Raw genomic sequence first — 22,816 nt, forward strand, 5'->3', positions numbered from 1 at the left:
TGAGCAACTCTACCAGTGTCACATTATGCCTCTCACTATGAGATGTTGCCAGTAGGACTTGAGGTTAACGGTTCTGCTGATAATTTTAGCCTGTTTAGATAACGAACCCAGGTCAAACCTCTGCCAGAATGACTGGGTAGGCAGCTTTTTCCAAGACATATTGGCGACTGGGCAGGACTCTTACCCTACCGTGGCTGATAGGACAGGTGAGTCACCCACTTCACCTCACTGCTCATGCGCTGCTGACCCAGGCAGGCACAGCAACGGCCACGTGCACTCTTGGACACGCACATTAGGTTTTATCTGAAGATAAAGAAATTTTTTTTCCAGTGAGAATAATCATTCACTGAACTATGTTCCTGGGGTTGTGGTAGAGTCCCTGTAACTGGAGGTTTTGAAGACGTGATTGAACAGGGTGGTTGCTGATCTCATCTGCACACCCTTTCCCATAAAATGTTGGACTAGGTAATCTTCTGAGGTCCCTTCCATACCGGACTGTTCTATGATTCCATTATTTATATGCCCACACGCCCTTTAGGATATGAATAGTAAGTATAACTTATTTCCATAAATGTTGGGTCCCCTAAATTTTTGGCACTTTTCTATGAAATAGCTCTTCACACAGAAATGAAGAACATTGTTCTCCAAGACTTCAGGAGAAGAGGTGAATCACAGGAGAAATCTGGAGGGGAGAGTTTTACTGAGTGTGGCAGACGAGGGCTGTTCCTTTTGCCCTACCCAGCACAGCTTTCAGATGCTGTCAGGGAGTGCAACAAGAGCACTGTGAAAATGATCTAAAACCCAGAGTACTCCCAGGGTCACAGAGTCTGCTCAGTACTCCTGCGTGGTGCTGAGAGCCTGTGGGGCAGTAGCTCTCTGAGAAAGGAGATGTGAGAAATGTGTAAAAGGACTCATTCTGACTCTTTAAAACAAGCCATTACATATTCTGTTGGAAGGATGGGCCCAATTCACTAAAATGTGAATGATTGTAAATTAATTAAATTCAGTACAATACAAGGCTTTAGAAAATGCCAACAACACACAGTGTCAACACACTGGAATAGGCCAATCCCCGTTTTAGCCTTTTAACATTTTAACACTATTATCCTTAAACTTCTGGAGACAAATGATGCTTGGAATAATAATAAGAAAATATTCCTGGTTATTAAATAATCCTCACATCTGCAGACATCCACTTCAGTAACAATAATATTTAAGTGTCAAAATAATACCCAAGTTACACTGGTGAACTGACTTCTCTGACTCAGGGTTTGAGCCAAGTTGTGGCACACCAAGGAAGGCTAACAGTGGCTTCAGCAGACAGATGCGACTGCAATACATCTATTTCAAATGTACAGTTACAAACAGAAGAAATGAATTATTGAGAGGACTCTTGCCTGCATAAGTGATAATTTAAAATTACTATATTTGTGCCACACCAAAGGACTCTTGGGCGTATTAGTGTATGAAGTAAATGAGGTTTCTTGAGGTATAAAAATGGCCTGTTTGAAACAAATTTCCGACTTCAAAGCTGACAATTTTCATTTTGACATACCTTGCATCCCTCTCCTGCCATTACTTTTTATCATAGATTATGTTATTATTTTATTCTTTATTTTATTTTATTACATTTTTTTTGTCCCTTGGAGCTGCTTTAACTATAAAGAAAACATCCTAGCGGCTATATTTATTAGGATCTCCCTACTACAAATGAAAAATTAATTTAGAATTTATTTTAAACTTGTCATGTGCCAAGAAGGATGGAAGAACTAACCAGAGCTATCAGACCTGCCAGCCCCTTGTGAAATCTGATGCATGTCTAAGCTGCTAAGAGGTAGAAAATGAGAATAAAATGAAGGCCTCATCCATTAAAGGCACAAGTCTTGGTCCTTGTGTCTTTGCAAAATGGCTATATTTATATTCAATATTGAGTAAAAAGGTTTCCAATAATTCCCTCTAAAAATTTGTTTTTAAACATAACAAAGAGTTCATCTTTTAAAGATCATCCATATAAGTAATGAGACCAAAGGCCAAATAATGGAAGGAGGGACTTGAGAAGGACATGGCTGCTCAATGTGTGCCATGTGAGGAAAAACTCTGGGCACAAAGCACTCTATTTGCTGCTCCGTGAAATGGAAATATTTGAGAATTCCAGTTTAAACCAAGGAAAATGCCTGGAGACAAAACCCTAACTATTTTTGTAGTCTTTGATGTCAGCTGAAAAGCAAAGGCCAAGCAATCTCAATCCATAAAGCTGAGCTGAATCTGGAGAGAGGCATTCTTGACTCATGAGTCATTTGGCTTATGCCAGCCAGGGCACATCCACACTCAGGCCTGCAACAAGAATTATGACAGATGTAGAAAATAACAAGCAGAATACTCTTCAGATGGTGCTTTCCAGCACGGAGTCACAGGGAGTAAATTCAATTATCGCAGACACTTTTCCCAAATTCAAAGCAGAATGTGAATGCTACAACTCCCCCCTGACTTCAGTAGCTCAGCCCCCTCCTTCCGGGAGCCAAGGGCAGCACACTGGGCATCATAAGCAAACATCACACAGCTTTTGTTTCAGCAAGTAATGGGGGGTGTTTTGTTGCCATTGAGAGGCCAAGTTTAGGAATGTCCAGAAGGTTCACAGATACAACAACAAAACAAAGTGCTTCTCACACAGTTGTACCTCTCTGGTCTTACATTTAGTCCCTATCAGTATATTAGACAAATCATTTGGGTTTCTTACAGGTGAACCTGGTTCCCATAAGGTACCAAGAGGAGGACTGTGTTTTGCTAAGCATTTTTAGCAACATAATAATTTTTAGATAGCTCAGACCAGAAGTCCATTTAGTGCAAAACACTAGGATAATGCGATTTACCAGAGGATCTACGCAGTTATAATCATCTCAATAAATTCCCTTTCCAAAATCAGCCTCTATCACAGGGGAGTAGTATTTCTTTCTAGGCCGTATCAGGGTTACAGAAGCTCAGACAAATTTTAGCACTAACAGCTCTGTTATGTATAAGACAACAATAGAATTAATATGTCATAAATGTCAGGATCAAGTTCTCATAAAATATAGGATTAATCGTAGGGGAAAAAACTTAAAGAAAAAAACCACCTTACCATGAAGTGGCTGTTCATTTTCTACATGGTAACATGGGCAGGCAGATCATAATTTCATGCTTATCCACTCAAATACCAATTTCTCTCCTAAAACAGTTCTGTCAGTTCAAGTATTTTTCAAATCTCTATCTTGTTAGTTCTTCTGAAACTGTTCAAGCTAATTTGAGGAACAGTATGCACACTGAATTTTAAAAGGTGTCTTTCTGCCAGTCTTTCATTAATTACAATACAGTGACATTAGATTCTGCAGGAAAGGCTCATTTGGATTATTGACTCAACCAGGAATACAACTGACAATAAATCCACCCATCATATTTATGTATTTACTAAACCATTCTTCTCACATTCCATTATCCTCTAGCTTCTATACCATCTCCAAAGCCAACATAATAGTTTTTTGAGAAAGTTAGAGGAAATCCATAGTTTGCAGTCAAAAATAACTTGTCACTAAAACAATGTACTTCCTAGGGTGCTCAAAATAGCTTTCACCTTTAAAGGTATGGAACTAATTCTAATTTCTAAATGCACTTATAAAATCCTGCGAGTACTTCCGCTGTTTATGTTATCATTATCTTTGTGACAATGACATAGACACAAAGATAATAACTGATTCATTTGTTCTTGGCAAGACTGTTGACAGGTTGATTGTAAGAAACCCTTTCTTTAATAGCTCTTACTTTTATTTCCTTTCATGGCTGTTGAATATATTCTTTCCATATTACAAAGAGCAAACAAATTAGCTTATTTTCTCAAATACCTGTACAAAAAAGCTTCACCTATCTGTATAGGACTTTTTTTTCTCTGCACTCAGTAGCATGCATAGTAGATAATGACTCAGTCAGATCACTTAGGTTTTTTAATTATTATTTTCATAGTATATTTCTACTGTTATAACTCTAATCAAAATGGAAAATCACAACAGCATTGTGGTCATCTTCATGTCCCAAGGACCTGTGCAGATATATCCCACGAGAAATCCAAATTGGTGGTTTGGTGACTCCTCTGGTTGCTCTGGTGGCACTTCAGGACTCAGTAGGGTGAAGCTACAGCATGAGGAAAGGGACATGAGAAGTCCTGGACAACGTTCCTTCTGCCAAGCAAGCTCATAGCAGCTGACATACAGACAAAGCTGCAGTGTGTGGAGCTTGCATGCCAGAGCCAGCACTTGTGACTGCTCACACTTCCAGGAACAGATGCATATCTGGTCACAGCTGTACTTTGAAAGACACAGAAATGTCATTGCTCATGTCTTGTCTGAATTGAAAATCTGACCAAGAGCAAAGCAAAGGAGGACCGTAGAGGCTATTCCCTGTATTGGATCTTGTCTGATCACCTGCATATCGCTTTCATAGAAATTTTGTAACAAATCCCTGATTAACATGTTCACTAGAGAATAAAAACAATGCATAGACATACAATTTTGCTTCCTCTTCTCCTTCCAGCTTAAAAATGAAAACAGTACTAAAATGAAATTAAGTTGAATGACTACTTTTTCCTCCCCTCTTTTCCAAGTGAGTGTGGATGTTATACTTGCCATTTGCCAAAGCTGGGAGCTACACAAACATCCCACCAGGACCAGAACCATCCTCCATCGCTTTTCCTGCCTAGGTAATTTCAATGCGAAGTACAAAGAGAAGCAGTGCTTCCTAAAGACACTATAAAAAGAGCAGTTAATATAAAAGAAAGGGAGACATTTTTCATAATTTCTGTAAAGAATGTGTCAGTTTCCTTTAAAGAGTTTGCCTTTCACAAATAACCAGTTTTAAATTAATGAAAATTCAAAAGGGTTATATTGAGAAAATCTCAGTTTTTATTTCAGGTGGACCTAACTTTATTTTAACTTTTCAAAATTAGATGGAGAACATGTTTAGTGATTGGAGATATATACAATATAGAACATCAAATAAAAAACTGCATATAAGAGCTATCTATAAATTCTATTAAGGTAAAATTTGAATTTTTCACACTTGAATGCAGCTTCAACTTCGACAGGATCTTTCATTTCCACATAATCCTCAGCTATGATATTTTAAGATTGAAAATGCAGCACATTATTCCAGCTTTACTAAGAGAATATATGACTGAAAAATCACCATGAAATAAAACTGCAGGCACAGGACAAAGAGGAGTGTTTCTTCCCAGACTCCTAGCCCTTGCCAAGCCTGATGCTGTTGGCAGCATCAGCTCCAGTTCATGTAAAATTAATTTTACATTAATTGAAGAGTGGTGGGTAAACTTGCTGGTATCAGCCATTGTGCCTTGCAGCCATTGAGTCATAAGCTGCTGCTATGAATAAAAGGCTGGATGGGCTCCTCTGGAGAGCATCTTCCTTTAGACCGCCTTGGCCTGGCTCTACAAAAACACCTCCAGAGCTCATAACCGTCAACCACCGCTCGGGCTTGCACACGAACCTCCGGTGTGAAGTGCTGGCACATGACTGAAGGGCTTTTTGCACATTAATGATTTGCTGCGCCTAAACCCAGGCGGCTGCAGGCCCGGCCCGCCTGTGCCCATCCCTGTGCTGCGAACATCACCCACAAGGAGGAGCCCCATTTACAAATAATTCATTGAAAAGATGAGCGTTCTGCCTTAGCCGTTCCCAGGCTAAACAGATTAGCAAAGAACCGCTTCTTGATAAAAGAACTAAACTAAACTCCCATCAGAAAGAAAATTCGCCAGATAAGGGTTGTTTGCCTAATTAAATTATCCCAACTTTTCCCAATTACAAGGAGAACAGATGTTTTGTGACTAGAAATGACCCCAAAGGGAAGGAACATCAAAGACCAGCTGCCTACAACAAGAGCCTACAAAATCAATCTTTTTTTTCCTTACACTCGATTAGTTGAGATGCCAAGCACGTTGTTGCCCAGGCATGAAGGTGTGATTAAGTGAAACTGTGCCCCTAGGAACTACAGGATGATGCTGAAAGAAACACAGTAAAAGTAGAAAGATTTACACAGTAAAGTTACTGCACGAATGTGCAACAGCACTTTTTATTTGAATTTACAGTGCTCATTTCAGTATAACCCACAAAGCTTAGTTTAACTGAGCACTGTCTTCGTGAATAGCCTCATTATTATCTTACAGCTACAACAATCTGGAGAAGAGTAGGAACAGCAAACATGCAAACAGTTGTGCAGTTGTGACTCCTCTTGCTCGATTTCCAGGTGTACTGAACCTTCTGAGAGCCACTGGAAGCCAAAAACGTGCATGTGCACTCTAAGCCTGCATGGGCACGGGCTTTTGAAACTGTAATCACAAACCTGAGGTTTGCAAATTAAGCGACCTTGTTTCAAAACATCATCTTGAGCAACTTGCCTGCAGTTACCCAGTCATTCTTGGTAGAATAATGAACAAAATCCATACCTGTCAAAGATAATCAAATGCTGCCAGATGCTTCAAAAGAATAAGCAAAGATTTCTCTTGATTTCACTTGAGGAAGAATTTAATTCAAGATTTCTTTCATGTAGGTGGGCTTTAGCTCAATTTTCAGCTCATTCACTTTAAAAGCAGAGTGGTGTTTCTTTCCTGTTTGTGTATTTATTTTACATACCCAGAATCCACAGTAAAGTAAGCAGTTTATCTCTTTTTTTATCTGTCTGCTGCTATCTTGTTTACTTTTCAGTTTGTTTAAGTTGTTTCCTACTTTGTGAAATGAAATTTCCTGAGCTGTTAAGACTTCAGAAAAAAAACCCAACTCACAGTAATGTATTTATTTTCTGCATTATTCAGAAACAAGGACCTTCAGCAGATTGTCTTAAAATCAATTAAATGCTGTGTTTTTGCATTCTAACAAAACTCTGCCCTGCTATGATACTGGCTGGGAAGTCAGCCCAGAAGGACCCAAGCAATCTGGGTGTTACTGGAGTGGGCAGTTGCTAAAAATTTGATCACAGAGCCAAAGGGGGCAAAGCATTCTGCTGGACCCCACACTTAAAACCAATACAATCAAGGAAGAATTCAACAGGGATGTGAAGGTCTCAGGCAGCCTTTGCTGCAGGGGCCATGAAATGGTGGTGGATTCCACAAAAAAGAAACAAGGAAAATAGCAGGATTGACCCCTGGAGTTCAGAAGAGCAGGTTGTGGCCTCTTAATGTGTCTACTTGGAGAAATCCTGTGCAATGAATTCACAGAGAGAAGAGACTAGACGAGTTAGCTGAGTTTCAAGAATCACCTCCTTCAGCTTCAGAATGATCCACCTCAATGTGCAGGAAATCAGTCAAAGGCAGGAGGGAGCTGCAAATATGAGCAAGGGGACTCTGACACAGCTCAGATGGAAAAAGGAAGTGTTCCACAAGAGGCAGAAGCAAGAACAGGTGAACTGCCAGGAATACAGAGATGCTGTCCAAGCACACAGGGACAGGGTTAGAAAAGGCAAAATCCATGCGGACTTGAGCCCGGTAAGGAATTGTGGACAGCAGCAAAGACACCTACATATATACCACCTGCAAAAGACAAGGGAAAATGTGGGCCTGCTGCTGAATGGGGTAGGGGACCTGATAACAAGAAAGCTGAGCTACCTGTGTTTACTGGTAAGGCCAGCCTTCAGGAACCTCATGCTCTCAAACCTGTGAAAGTTTGGAGCAAGAGGAAGAAGACCTAGTTAAGAAACATTTAATAATTAAAAAAAAAAAAAAAAAAAAAAAAAAAAAGCAGCATATTAAAGTCCATGGGGCATTATGGAATGTATCCATGCCTCCTGACAGTGCTGGCTGATGTCATTGAAGCCACTCTCAATTATCTTTGAAAGATTATGGTGATCAGGAAAAGTTCCTAAACTGTAGAAAAGAGTGAATGTCACTCCTGTCTTCAAGTAGGACACTTCAAGAACTAAAGGCTCATCACCCTCATCTCTGTTCTCTGGAAGGTGATGGAGCAAGCATTCCTGGAGAGCACCTCCATATAATTCAAATACAAAGGTTACCGGGGGCAGCCAGCGTGAACTTTGTAACCACGGAGCCCTGTAATACAGCACAGGCATTGCTAGCAATGGGCCATAAGCTTTGTACTGAACTTGCAAGGCCTCAGGAGAGTCTTCAGACTCTCTTTATCCAAACTTCTCCTGACCCACCCGAAGTGTTACTTCAATTGCTTGAGCTGCAACAGCAGCTTTGCTAACTGACCAGGAGGTAAAGCAGGAGAATTGAACGAGATGACTGCCCAGAGGTTTCCGGCAACCCCTACTATTCTGAGAAAATAGTCTAATGAAATCCACCTACCATTTGCCTCTCATTTAAGAAATGTCCAGAGCATTTTTTGAGTTAAGAAACTTTTAAACCACAATTTTCTCCTTATTCTGACCCCCTCTATTTTTGACTCGAGTGGAAGAATTTTAAGTAGAGCTGATGCAGCCTGTTTGGGAGCAGTTTACAGATGCAGAATGTCTTATTCCAGTTCTTAATTAAAAAAAACCAAAAAAACCAAGGTTTCGTGTAACTGAAATTTTAAGAAAAAAAGATAACTATATATTTAGTATTGCTCTTCAGTGCTTCTTTGAAGAGTAATTCAGCAAATTCATTTGTTTAAATCCTTGGAAATGTATTTAAGCATATGAAAACTAATACACATTTTGAATCCAAGATGTCTTTTGCAGCCATTGTAACTTATGCTGCTTCTTCATTTTCTCTTACAAATATATCTGCAAAGACCCATTTCTTGAGTAGTCTATTGATTTTTTTAAAAAATCAAGAGTAGATCAAAACTCGTATCCATTTGCTCAAACATTACCTCTGTCCTTATTATTAATCACTAGCTTTTTACCCTTCTTTCACAAAAAAATCTTTGAACTTACAATGGAAGGTATGTTAGGCTTTTAGTTGGTTTGGTTTGTTTGTTTCAGCTGGAACAAGCTATTTTACTTCATATTTTACAAAATTTCATCTAGACCAATAATGCTTTTATTGTCATGCTATATATAGGATTGCCTATTAAATTATTAAGATCTGAGTCAAGTTTTCTATTTACTTTGGGTTTTACTTTCCTGATGTTTTGCTGTCAAGTGTGGATGTATTACTGTCCCTCATAGTCAAATGCTCTAGAATGCAATTTTTGCTTAGCTCAGTCACTAACTGATCAATTTGCTATAGCAAAGTTGAAATAGGTGTTGCAGTTGTGCTCCTGGCAGGTTCTGCCCAATCAATCACACCATCACTACAGCTATATTCACTGTTCTACTGAACCGCCACCAGTGGAATATTCTGGCAACTAAATTTAGTTCAGAGGAAGGTTCTGGAAATGAAACACTCCCAAAAGTCCTATTTTTATCCTATGATAAAAATTTTAGTTCCCTGCCTATGAAGCTGCCAGGCATCAAGTGATGCTCCCAGTTTTGCTAACCATTCACTCATCTGATTATTTACTCCCCTCTTGGTAGTAGCTGCCCCAGTGGTCTCTGATGGACCGTCAGGATCCCAAAACACCTTGAGGATGTTCCATTTAAGGAATGCACATGAACACCCATTTGCATACTTGCAGCATTGTTCTTGGGTGAGGGTGATTGAAGATAGCCAAAATGAACTTTCTTCAGGATAGCAGCATTCACCTGAGGTATGGAGAACAAGAAAAACTTCTTGAACAAAGGAATGCCACAACGATCAGCATTCATTTGGACAGCAACTGGTGGAATGCAGGAGAAGAAAACTTCTAGTTTGGCATTTTAACAACTGTGAAAACGTCAGCATGTAGTCGCTTTTAACCACATTCTCAGCCAAACTTAACTTTTGATGGTCTACAAACATAGCCCCAGGGCTCTAAAACCTATGAAAAAAACCACACAGGCATCACTCAAATTAGAAGACTGACGGAAAAAGAAAATTAAGTGACAAGCTGTGACTGGGATACGCAAAGCAATCACACCGAGTCAAGAGATTTTCGCAGGGCAGAGGGTTCCTCCGAGCCAGCTCAAGGCTGAGCCAAGGTGGAGAACAAGGCAGAGAGCCTCTGCCTGTTTATTTCTTACTTTTTATACATTTTTGGGTCTGGCAGTGGATTGGCTTTTGGAATTATCACCTCCCAGCCAAATGGCCAGACCAATTGTCAGTTACAATTGTTTTCAGGTTAGAAATATGCAAACAAAGGACAGAGAATGAAAAACAAAGGATTTGTTTATGTTACATGTGTGAGAAAAAGTGAAAACTGCTCCTAATATTGTACAGTAGCTAAAAAGTCTGACTCCATTTTAGGAACAATCAAAAGGCTTTAAAAAACTCAGAAAAGCCAGGGTAACAACAAGCTCTCCTCAACTCTGATTTTCTTCCCTCTAAGTTTTTTCTGATCTTTTTTCTTTCATCCTCACTCACAGATTTCTTCCTGTCTTCTGTACTGAGGTACCATTGCAACATAAAAGTCAAGGAAGTACTGTTTTGTCACGTGCACTGCCCTTGGATTTTTAAATTCCCTGCACCCACACATTTGTTTTGATGACTTGTGTCTCTGTTTTCATATTTGCACATAAACAGTAAACATTTAAAAATCAGAACAGCAGACGTTCTGTGTTCAGCTTTTGATGTTTTGGGTTTGTTTTTTTTTTAATCTTCAGCTTAGACATTCAATCATTTCTGATCTCTTGATCTGATGGCTGTTTTTCTGAGCAGGACATCACCAACCATAACTCATGCAAGACCCTACTCTTCATCACCATCCCTAACATCATTGTGGTTTACTGTGCTGCCTTCAGCAGTTGTTTTATGACACACATCAAAAGTTTTCCTTCATGTGTGCAATTTCAGTTTTAAAGACACATAATAACAGGCTTTTTCTTACTTACCTTTTCCTATGTTATCCTGAATTTTTTTAGGATTCACACTCTTGTATTTCTGTGTACTTTTGAAATACTCCGCATAGACTATTTTGATAAAAAGACCATGTCTCCTCAGTTTCGGATATTTTACTTCTTTTTCATATAAAGGGGGACTTTGTAAAGACATGGATCATCTCCTCTGTCAAGCTGTTCTTAGGATCGAGCTTTGTAAAAGTATGAATAGAAGCACATAGATTCCCCTGATCAGCTGTGTTGGAAGCTTTACAGATTCCTACTCATGCAAGCAACGACGAGTGCTGAACAATGTTCCAAGTGCAGGCTTCAGAGGTTATGCCAAGGAAATTGTATGTTGCTCACTTAACTGCTGAACACTGGCAGGGCCCTGGAGCAGGGGAGACAAAAAAAGTCCTTGGTATAACAGCAACACCTCACAGTGCACAGCAGTGACATCCTGTGACCTGTGTAGGTCAACATAAAAGATGACACTGGAGCTTGAGCTGCACTTCCACATACTCTAAGAACCAAATAGCAAGAACAAACCCTCAGAATAGGGCTAATTACAGGAACATTTGGTACAAAACAATAAAAAAAAAAGCACCAAAGTAATTATGCAAAAGTGGCAGATGCAAAAACTTCAGGACAAGTGTACCTTTGAAGACTGGGAAAAAATGTTTAAGATTTGCCTCCAAAAAAACCAAAATGGAGCGACCTACATGTGGACAAGGTGACTAAGCTTCTGCTGTGCTCAGTGGAGTTGAATGGAGGCAACAGCTACTGAGACCCCACAGCATGCACTGAACACAGCTCCACCACCTGTAACAGGGCATCTGTCCGTAAGTGACAGTGCTTATACATACACAGAGGTCCACAACTTTTGCAGGGACATCTGAGCTACTTCCAGAGCAGCAGGGTGGCAGCTGCACTAATGTAGCATGCTGTACAAAAGAATACACTTTGCTTTTAGCAGGAGTAATAAATCCCTATCAAACACTGCTGTGCTACGGCTAGGTCTTCTGTACAGCAGCCAGGTTTTGTTAAGAGAAAGATTTACATCTTCCCCCCTCTAGAAGAGGACGCTACCAGGGAAGAAACATCCATTCCCCTCCCAGTTGCCTGAACCTGAGAACACTAATTACTATTAGCCATTTTAGTCACCTTGCACAAAATTCTCAAAATCACGGAAAATAGTATTCTTATTAGCCCTGCTGTTGCACCACCACCGTGAGCAAAGAAGTACTAGGGATGAAGCACCAGGAAAGACTACAGAAATAATGATTATAGGTTTATAGCAATTTTGACAGACTCAATTAATATACAGAACTTTTGAATGCAACTATGCTTGATGCATGGCAGTGCATCAGCTCATGCATGCTTTCATGTTAATGCTAATGATCTGCCTATTTATGAGGCATTTTTCCTGTCTTTCAGCATCCTGTGATGTTGGACACATGATGTCCAATTAGAGAGCCCTAACTGGATTATTCTTGGAATTAAGATGTGAGGTAATACATTATAAGCTACCCTAAGAACACATTTCTGATATTAAAACTAACCAGTTTGTTCATGATGCTATAAAAATAGTTCAGTATTCACAAGTTTTATTAAAGAGAATTTTCTACCTAGGAAATTTAATAGAAAGACTATAAAGCAAGCATTTTCTGTTCAGAGAAAGATCTTCCATGAGTACAGTTAACAGCCTGCTGCATAAAACATTCCCTGAAATCTGTAATACTGATTACTTACTTACCCAGACTAGGAAGCAAAACAGATACACACTTTGCACTTTTCATCTCTTTTTTTTTTCTTCCTTCAACTCAGAAAGAGATGATACAGGAAGAACAATCACATATTGAGTGGTGCTGACTTTGAGCTAGAGAACTTTCAGTTTACTCCTTTTATTTTTTAACGTCAAAAAAACAAAACAAACCCCAAAATTCAAAAAAACAAAACAAACCCCAAAAAACTAAATGCTTATTAGTTGCCACAAACTAAAAGTATCTGCTTATAATGGTATACACTGAATGGTGCCTGTTATTTTCTTATGTTGTTTTATGTAATCCTGGTAAGTTTCATGACTGATTGTCATTTGCAGGTGTGTCATTTGCAAAAACTGCAGTTTCAGAACACTTGCACACTGATCAATACATGAGAGAAATTAAGGGGGTTTTTACCCTCAAACCTTGCAGAACAGATAGGAACAGACCATTTATGCATCTCAGATTACTTTTCATTTTGCCACACAACATTCCTGTCAACTTATACTTCATATGTGATCCAGTTATGAAAGTCAGATTATCCTTTCCCTCTACCAAGAAATTTATTATTAATACTCACAAACAGCAAGTAAAACAGAAGATGTAACCAGCATTGTAACAATAGACTTATCTATTGCATTGCAAATACAACCACCACGTGATGGACTTGCCATCAACCACTGCGTCAGTGATGTGAGCAATTAATACTGAAACCTGTCAAGGAAGCTTTTGAATACGGTTCTGCACAAGCTCCAATTAGAAACAACGCTCTTTGTACAACTTACATGGGTTGTGCTTCAGCACTTGGATAGATGGGCTGCAAATACAACACACATACCACTAAACACAAGGGAACACAGTTAACAGAGACTTAAGTTACAAGTACAGGTAACACATCTCCCACTCCTCTCAAATAGTATTACTGTTGAACTGACACATTCACCTACAACAGTTTTAAAGATTAAAGTAAATCTTGTGTGGACTGTCAAGATTCAGCCATTCTCCATGGTTGAATCACGTATTTGCAGCTGTGAAATCCTTATTTGAAAAAGTAATCCCAACATCACCCTTACATACACGAAATCTGTACTTTCCACAATGCAACAACTCTGGTAGACAAGGCAAATGTGTCCTCAGCCTGTGGCACAAAAGCTGTTTCTGTTTAACTCACCATCAACTTGTTCTTGCCCCAATTTAATCTGCACATATTTTGGACTGTTTATGAAATGCTGTATTGTTTGAAACAAAGTACAGTACACAGCTATAAGATCCGAAATGATGCTGCTTCTTCAGCAGCACTGCCCCTGAAGGTACTCATGAGGTGCTGGGTGGGAACTGAGACACACAGCAATAGTGATGGAAGGATCTGAGCTTTGCTGCCTGGGGGAGGCAGCAGCAGCATGCCCGATGCAGGGTGGCACTGAGTCTCACAGTGGCACTGAAGAGCTCTGAAGTTCAATTCTCTGTTCCCATTTATACTTCACTTGCACTGGCCATCTGATATATTCATAACAGAGATCACACAAAAGAACAAAGTCCTAGCAGAACAGTTATCACATTCTACATCAACTCAATACACAGGGATTTCTGTATAATTGATCATTTTATTGGAATCTGTTAAAAGATGTTTGTTCAGATCTCCTGTTCAGCATGCTGCTTCTGTTCACTGCATACATACTGAGCAAGTTCCCAAGCAACACAAATATTGTCTGACCCCATACTTAAGTATCTTTACTACAAAAAGCAGCTTCTCCTCAATAAAAGCTGTATCCATGGGACCAATGTGAATTTCTTCAAGCTATGACTTGCACCAAATCCATACCAACAATCATAGGTTAAATACATCAATGCATGTTAATAGAGCTTTAACAGTAAAAAAAGTAAGAAAGAGAAATACTGCAACAGCTGAGATACATACTGCATTCAAATGATAGAACAGTCTATTGACCTAGTTAATGACACAGTCACCAAAACACAACATACAGAAGCAATGTCAACAGCCAGTACTTGTCTAAGCATTTTAGAGTTCCCTTTTCCCCTTCAAATAAAGAAGGGTTATGTACATCTTTAAGGTGAACTTAAGCATCATTAACCTTACAGCAATATTGATGCTGATAGTTAAGGTTAAATAGAGACATACTAAAGCTGCAGGCCACTGAGTACACATAGCATTTGTGAGTTTGAGGAGTCAATGTTTACCATAGGACAGGTTCACTGTTCAAACTAAGTGCAACCTATGTAACAGCAGAATTAATTGGCAAGACATATTCAGTAGAAAATGCCACTTTAGATACCTAGCATATCTCAGTTAATTGAGTAAAGTGTTGATTTAACTAGCTATGATGAGGGCTAGGGAGTTATTTTAACTGAAACACCTTGGTAAAGTGAAATAAACTGACTAACCTTTAATTGTTCTCTAGAACCCAGGAATAAAGGTAAATGTGTTCTCTCAGTCATCAAGGACTAATATTTCAGGAGGCATTTCAGTTTTTAACCTAAGGGCAGCGTAAAATAAACCCTTACAAAATGCAACATACCTCAAATAGATGCAATGATGACCACTTAGCTGTCAGCCTCTACTTTTACCATCACAAGCCCAGAAGTTTTGGCACACAAGTATAGCCAGTCTTTTAAGTTCAAATTCAACCATTTCAAGCCAGAGAGACCCATTTCAGAGACTGCTCTGTGACAGCATTCTGGACTGTAAAAACGTGCATACACCAGCTGCCCAGAAACATACAACCAAAAGAAGTTGCTAGAAATAACCACTGAACATACACATGCATGCCAGTGAGTTTCCCAATTACAATGCTATTTACAAGCCATACTTCAATTTTTTTGTAATTTGTAGATTTTAACCCAACTTACACATATAAGTTCAAGTGAAGGACATATAATGTGACCTTTTAAAATATCCAAAGTGAAAATGAGTGCAAGTTACAAAGCTACAAAGAGGTCAGCAATGATTTCCCGGTCTTTTCAGGTGAAAAATTATTTACTAGATAAGCAGTGCCAGGGAGAGGTGGAGTCCATGGAGGACATAACCTTTAGGAAAGCAAACATAGCCTTAACCAACATCGACTTTTCAAAAAGTCTGAACGTTTCCTTATACTGAAAACTGAAGTCCTCCACAAAGTAATCTGGTATCTTGCTGCATGTTGTAATGCATTATTGCCCTACAAGTTGTGCAGAAACCCACAGCCAAATATTAATGCACAAGAAATTTAGAAATTACCATGCATAAGATATGATTAAGCTGTAACAGAATCTCAGGTATTGATATGGCTTAGACCTGCATTTAAAGTCAACACTTAGACAAATATCCTTATGTGAATGACATTGTCCATATGAAAGTGAGACAACTTTGTTACACTGAAGACTTACTTGGTTGAAGTGACTTGCTTAGAAGAAACAATAGACAATATATTCACAGATAACCATTGCAAGAATTAGCCCTGTAAAAAATTCAACAATACTTTTTTTACTTGTCTTTTCCTTAAGTGTATATATTTGCAGACATTTTATAAGTAAGCTGTTTCTTGAACAGCCAGATCTTTGATAGTTAATTCTTTATGCTACTTCCTTCCTCATCCAAATTTGCCAAATTCGAGACATTGTTTTAGCAGCATTCATGAAATCAATAGTGCAAAGTTGTTACAAAAAACTCTTTTCCCAAGTTAGGACATCTGTTTCAAGTTTTGCATTGGGTCAATAGCACTTCCCATGTTTTTTAGAGCTCTGGGGAAAGGCAGGAACAATAGATATGCGGAATCTAACAAACAAACCAAAGGTTTGCCAAAGGTTTTTCCTAACTTTATTTTTGGGTGGATTTTTAAAATTTGCTGCTCATACTGGCCCTTGTTACAACTTTGGTAACTAGCTCATTGTATAAATTCACAGTTCCTCATTTTGATAAGTGCCTATAACATGTGAATTGAACTGCACCACAATAATTGTAATGTCATCTCTATACATTCGAGCCAGCTCTTCTGGAAGACTAAGCATCTTGGACAGTCGCTCGTGATCCACAGTTCCAAACTCATTATTACCCACTGCATGACGTATCAGGTGAGTCGCTGCATTCTGGTCTTCAAATACTGAAGAGATTCTTGCTCTCCTTTCTGTTAAGAGACCATGCATCTGTCCCAAAGTTACCTTATAGCCACCAACAGCTATTGGCTGTTGGTGGTGAACACCAGTGAGGTACTCCCCCACAATTCTAGCCACATCTTGCCTGTGCATTGTCTCCCACAGCCCATCTGTGGCCAAAACCAGGAACTTATCCTGTGGCCGTAACTTGTGATGTATGACTTCTGGTTCAGCTGTGAGGTATGGGGGAGTGTGATAGTTTGGAGGGATAAACTTTGTATATTCATTGTCATTCAGCTGATCTGGGCCTGATTCTACTACTCTCTTCTGCAGCTCAATACTCCATTTAAACTTCACATCACCAAAAGCTCTGAAAGGCATCAGGAGACCCAAGAGACGATCTTGTTTCACAAGACTTTTCTCTTCAGACTTTGGATGCTCCATTTTCACACGTTCCACTTCATGCTCATTTTGTGCATTGTGGTCATACGACAAATTAACTGCAGACCAAGATCCATCTTCCTCCTGGACGCCAAGCATTGCTCTACTGTCACCTGTGTTTGCAACATGCAAGTCAACCCCATCCACATGGGCTACACAGGCAGTTGCACCAGAAAATGCTACTCGCAGTACTAGGTAGTTGAGAAAAGAATTTGGATCTCCTACTTGAGCTTCCAAAGAAATATCATTATCAAGCCTCTTAAAAGCATTAATTAAAGCTTCTCTCACATCAGTAGTCTCTCCGCTGTTGAGATCAATCAGCTCCTGCCAGTAAGTTCTCAGACTGTTGAAGTAAAGCTTGGAAGCCTCTTTGCTAAAATAATCATTGGGATGCTTGTGCCACTGTAAAATGGGCAACAGAGCTCTGCCACTCTCCACAGCATTTTCTATTTCAAGTAAAGTCTCATGAGGTAACAAAGAGACAGCAATGTAATAAAACAGTCTTTCACTGACAGCTTGAGCACAAGCACAGCCGGCATGGCCATCAAACACACCCAGAAGCATCCCTCTTGTCTGTAAACAAGTGGCAGCACTCCTCCGGTCCTCTATCGGAGCATTAGCAGGCAACTGGTTGCTATCGAAGCCAAGAACAGAACTTACATTTTTACCATCAAATTCTGGGACTTTGAAACTGTATTCATTTGCCTTCAGAATGCTGTTGACCTGTGAAGGGGTGAGGTAAAACCTCTGTGGCGTAGAAGCATAATCCCTCGTGTGAATAAAATGATTGAAGTGCTCCTTTGGCCTGTAAAGCGACGCAAATTTCTTCTGCGGTGCATATCTGAAGTGACTGTGAGCAAAATGAGATGACAAACAACACAGATGTCTATGGTGGCAGTAACACGCAGTACTGCCTATTCTGCTAATCTCACAGTTACGAATCAATGGGAACAGATGAGCTGGTGCTGGCATGGCATCAGACAACAATGGCAGCCTGGAGCTTCGGACTGGAATTGCTGAAAGACAAGAGAACAGCTAAGCTTAGAGGGACAGCTAATAGATTCTTTTCCCCAGAATTCTGTGTTAAGATGTTTACAGCTCCTGACCAAGTTGCTTATTATATGGAGTTCATAGCTTCAAAGGACTAGACAAAGAAAGGCATTACGAGGAGCTTGTTTACAGACACTACATTGGGGTGTAACAAAAAAGCTATACTGTGCTTCAGCACAGGTATTTTAGCTCTTATACCCATTCAGATAGCAGGCAGGAAGTGAAAGCACCACCCAGACAGTCAATGAAGCTGCAAACAACAGCACAACAGTTATCACGGAGCACTCCACAGAACTGGCATAGGACTTTTACAGCTATTTGCTTTCCTGGTGATTTCACAGCTGACAGAGACAGATGAGGCACACAAGGAAGAAAACTCTAAGGCTGAAGAAAAGAAAGCATCTAACCAGAAGACCCAAGAAACAATTCTGAGATGATATACAACAAAGATGGTTTAGATAGCAGAAGCAAGAAGTAGGTGACAGAGAACTGATATAAAACTTCAAACTTGTGTGACATATACAAAATAGCCACAGCAGTCTATGCAGCCAATTTTCTAGCTTAAGATGTAAGAGGTAGAAAGGAAATAAAGCTTTCCAACAGCTATTCCATCCCAGTATGTTTTAAGATTATAAAACACCTTAAAAAGCTACTCAATTAAAGCTAAAATGCAAATTGTTTGCTTCCATGACTAGAACAGAGGTTTGCACAATACTCTAAAGCTAGTTCACTGTGAAGATAAACCACTAGTATCCAACAAAATATTCTACTGCTATTTACCACATCTAAAAGTTTTACTTATTCACGGAGCATACTAGCATACTCTTCCTTGTTCCCATTTACATACCAAATCACAACATTAGTGAGAGTGTGTCTCAAAAGCCTGATTCACAATGTCTCATTACCAGGAAGTCTTTTACAATGTAATACCTGAGAGACAATTCGAGAGTGGAAATGGAGTTGAACTGCACCTTGTGTGAAGTACACACATTTAAGGCAAATTCAATTTTCTCTTTTATGATCAAGTTGTCACAAAAGCTTTTTCCCAGCAAAGACCATCAGAAGGCTTACTGGAGTCGTAAGTACTAATCTATCAGCACTGCTAGATGTCAAATTGTTTTACTGAAGAAATGGATATTGCCGTGTTATGCAAGGTGCTTCAGTCATTAAATGGATTCTTTCTTTTAGCCAAGCAGGCATACCAGTATTTCAGATGAGACTCAAGCCCAATAGCCCCAATACTCAGCCTAAAGGATCACGCAATATATAGGAGAAATTGCATTTTGCATCACCCCATTCCATTAGCTTCAGCCATGATTCTGATCAGCTAGGCCAGCTGAGAAGTGTCCGGAAACATGTGAAGCTTCACCTCGTTCTCCTTGTTTCAAGAAAGGGAAGCAAGTCATATTCTTCTCTCCAAGCTTGTTTGTTCTTTTTAAGTAAACCAGAGTAGACCCCATTTCTCAGCTACATGCAAGTGCTGAAAGCAGAATGGAATTCACATTGCTGTTACTCCGCTGACTCCACAGTACTAATGAGTGATTGTCATGCATTGACAAAAACTCTCCTGAGTCTCCCACTGGCAGCTGAAGACTGAAGTTTTCTGTTGTGCAGGTACCAGGAAGAGCTCAGGCTGTAGTCCAGACAAAGAGGAGCAGTAAATTGGCTGAAGCTTCCAGATGCATACTGAATTTATGTTAGCCATTTGCTTCTCCAGTCCAGGCTCCACATACACACAGCATGACAGCAATAGACTGCAACTCCAAATATAGATTTTAAATTCTATTCACTGCCTTCTAATTAGACGGGAGCTATTTTGGTAACAATTATGTATATTTCTTCACGTGACATTTAAAAGCAACAATCTTGCTTGAGGTTCTATGGATGTGCCTGGCCTACAGCAGCCCCTCAGCTTCAGCATTGGTCTCCCATTAGACTCCACCTGGATCAAGCTGTCCTGACTGCTCAGCATTTGTGTTCAGCGCTGACCCACAGCGGTGCCTCAACTATTCTGACAGTTTTGCTGGTCCATGATGACACAAAAATACAAAGGTATTGCTGCTGTAACAGTTCTGCAGTGCCACCGGAGGATATTCTTATGATTTTTGATCATTAGTTTATCAAATATTACATGAAATACAAGAGGAAGTAGTAAGAAGTTGGCCTCACATTTTCCATAGCTCATATCATTTACAGTAGATCTATGCCAGCTTAAGAGACCAGTCTGTTTCATGTACCAGCTTCAATAATTCCAAGTTGATTAAATAAATGCCTAATTCCAAGTGTCCAAACCTGAACTGAAATTAAAGTCACTCCCACTTACCCCCAACACAGCTGCCCCAAATATGAGACACTCCACATGCCCTTTAAATAATTAAGATCCCAAGATCATTATGGTTGATCAAGAGATGGCAGAGAAGAAAAAGAAGTAGAAATTTTACAGTTCAATCAAAATTTGTCAAGATGTTAGAATCAATCTACTGTAAATACCTCTCCAAGCCCAGAGCAGGGTACAAATGCTATTTTTCAAACTGTAAATGTAATATGACCAATAACAAGTCAGATGGCCAACTTATGGGTTTTGTAGTACTACACTAAAAAAACAGAAAAATGTTCCATCCTTCTTTAATAAGGGTTTGCTACAGCCATGCTATTAGGGCTAATTGATACTTCACAGGTTTCTCCAAAACACTGTGCCAAAGACAGCCATGGCTTCAGGTAAAAACACTCAGTCGGGTGCCTTTCCTACACTTGACAGAGCTGAATGAGCTAGCTGGAGAGGACAGGGAGGAGGGGAGGAGGAATAAGCAGCACTCAACACAAGCAGCACCGTTAATCCTTCCCTCCGGCCTCAGCCTTCAGACAGAGCCCAGCCCAGCAGCCCCTTCCCCGGGTCCCATCCGACCCCCCGAGCCCGTCGCTCCACGAAGGGAGATACGTACCGATCCGCCTGGGCCCAGGACATACACACATTCTCCTGTCACAACATGAAGCCGCCAACATCCACAAAGCAGAAGCCCGGGGGGCGGGGGGAGAAGCAAGGCAGAGAGTTTGTCAGAGAAGACGTAGAGCTCCGGCACGGAGGCGGGACGGCAGACAGGAGCAGACACGCACACACAGCCCTTCTGCGGGCGCACGGGGCCGCTGCTGCCGCTCGCCCAACGATGAAACTGAGCCAGCTGCGCAGAGACCGCCCGAACCCGCCGCCCGACCGGGCACCGAGCCCCGCCGGCCCCGCTCTCCCTTCCGGCAGGGCGAGGGGCAGGGCCCGCTCTCGCTGCGCGCCGCGGCGGATACGGCTGCCCACTCAGGCGCTGCGCGGCCCCGACATGGCCGCCCCTCCCCAGCCAGCCAGCCACCCGCCCGCCCGCCTCCAGCACGACCACCTCCTCCTCCCGTCCCGGGCACAGACCTGGGCCTTTCCCGGGCGGCTCAGGAAGACGGGTGGAAGGGCCGCGCGGCACAGGAAGGGAAGCGGGTGGAGGGACAGGACCGCGCCGCCCCGAACGCACCCACCACTCCCAAACCCCCGACAGCCACCGCCTCACGCCCGCGGCCGCCGCGACTTTATAAAGGGCCCTGCGGCGCGCGGCGCGCCGCCCATTGGCTACTGAGGAGGGCAAGGCGGGCACGTGACGCGGAGGCTGAGGGAGCGCGCGGGGGGCGGGGGAGGAGGGGGCGCTGCCTGCGCGCGCACGCGCAGGGAGGCGCGAAGGCGGCGGCGCGCGCCGTGCCCGCGCCCCTCCCCCCAAGGTGTCCGTGAGGGGAGGGTGATCCGCCGAGGAGCGGGAGTGGGAAATGGGGCCGGGGCCGTTCCCCCGACATGTTCGTCAAGTGTCTTTAACAGGTACGGAGCACGTTAACTCCGCAAGAGACGGCTACAGTCTGAGCCCTAAGCCAGGGACCTCTCTGCCCTGAGAAGGACCCCCACATTCCTCTGGTCAGGAGTCAAGAGTCGCACAACTTCCCACTGTTACAGAGACCGAATATGGGAGAATGTTTAAATTTTGTAGGGTGTATTGGCATTTACTCTGTTAAAGAGTAGTAGTACTTTTTTTTTTTTTTTTTTTCTTTTTCCCCTGGCGATGTTCGAGCTGACTTTCAGTCACAAAGCACGTTAAGTCTGCAAGAAGCCATTGAAGCTTATACTGAAACATGGGGGGGTTATGTTGTTTTTTTTTCTTTAATAATTTGCCCCGTGGTTTGTCTTCTCCAGAATCTCTCCAGGCAAAGCAGGCTGCTGTGGAGTGCCAAAGACCAGGGACCGCTGTGCCCTGACATCCCCGTATTGCGGCCGTCACTGCCGGCAAGGAATGGGTGGAGGGCAGTGGGTATGAAGGAGCAGGCCTTCCCTAGAAGGGCAACACCTGTGGTCCCTGCCGGTGCGGCAGCAGCAGTAGCCTCTCCTCCCTCCTCTTCCTCCCCGCTCTTAATTACTGTCCTGTCCCTGTTCCACATCTCTAGGGCAACACTCAATTTTGCATGTGCTTCTGAGGTACTCTGATCTAGACTTACTTGTCATGTACATTTCTGAATATGGAAAGTATATAACTTTGACAGTATTTTGATTTCCTTGATCATCTCTCTGTTTATAGATGTGTGTG

General features: G+C 41.3%; 1 protein-coding gene across 3 annotated transcripts; it reads right to left on the reverse strand.

Moving 5' to 3' along the window:
• Positions 1-14,216: 14,216 nt before the first annotated feature.
• On the reverse strand, positions 14,217-21,792 carry PDP1 (pyruvate dehydrogenase phosphatase catalytic subunit 1). Of its 3 annotated transcripts, XM_040065381.1 has the most exons (3): positions 21,625-21,792; positions 21,155-21,189; positions 14,217-18,178 (listed from the first exon to the last, which is right to left on the reverse strand). In XM_040065381.1, the coding sequence occupies exons 2-3, from the start codon at positions 21,183-21,185 to the stop codon at positions 16,527-16,529; spliced, it is 1,683 nt and encodes a 560-aa protein (XP_039921315.1). In that variant the 5' UTR covers positions 21,186-21,189; positions 21,625-21,792; the 3' UTR covers positions 14,217-16,526. The 3 variants fall into 3 exon arrangements, with proteins under 3 accessions (XP_039921315.1, XP_039921331.1, XP_039921323.1); XM_040065397.2 differs by lacking the exon at positions 21,155-21,189 and having other exon boundaries at positions 21,625-21,786; XM_040065389.1 differs by lacking the exon at positions 21,625-21,792 and having other exon boundaries at positions 21,155-21,456.
• Between the last annotated feature and the right edge of the window lie 1,024 nt (positions 21,793-22,816).

The sequence above is a fragment of the Hirundo rustica genome, chromosome 1 (assembly GCF_015227805.2).
Source record: "Hirundo rustica isolate bHirRus1 chromosome 1, bHirRus1.pri.v3, whole genome shotgun sequence".
NCBI classification, from domain to species: domain Eukaryota; kingdom Metazoa; phylum Chordata; class Aves; order Passeriformes; family Hirundinidae; genus Hirundo; species Hirundo rustica.

Excerpts from the sequence above, each read along its gene's own strand:
- PDP1 (XM_040065389.1), bottom strand. The coding sequence starts at position 21,215 with ATGTTGGCGGCTTCATGTTGTGACAGGAGAATGTGTGTATGTCCTGGG. Across the intron at positions 18,179-21,154 it reads TCCTGGGCCCAGGCGGATCG|CAATTCCAGTCCGAAGCTCC; the intron begins GTACGTATCTCC and ends CTTGTCTTTCAG.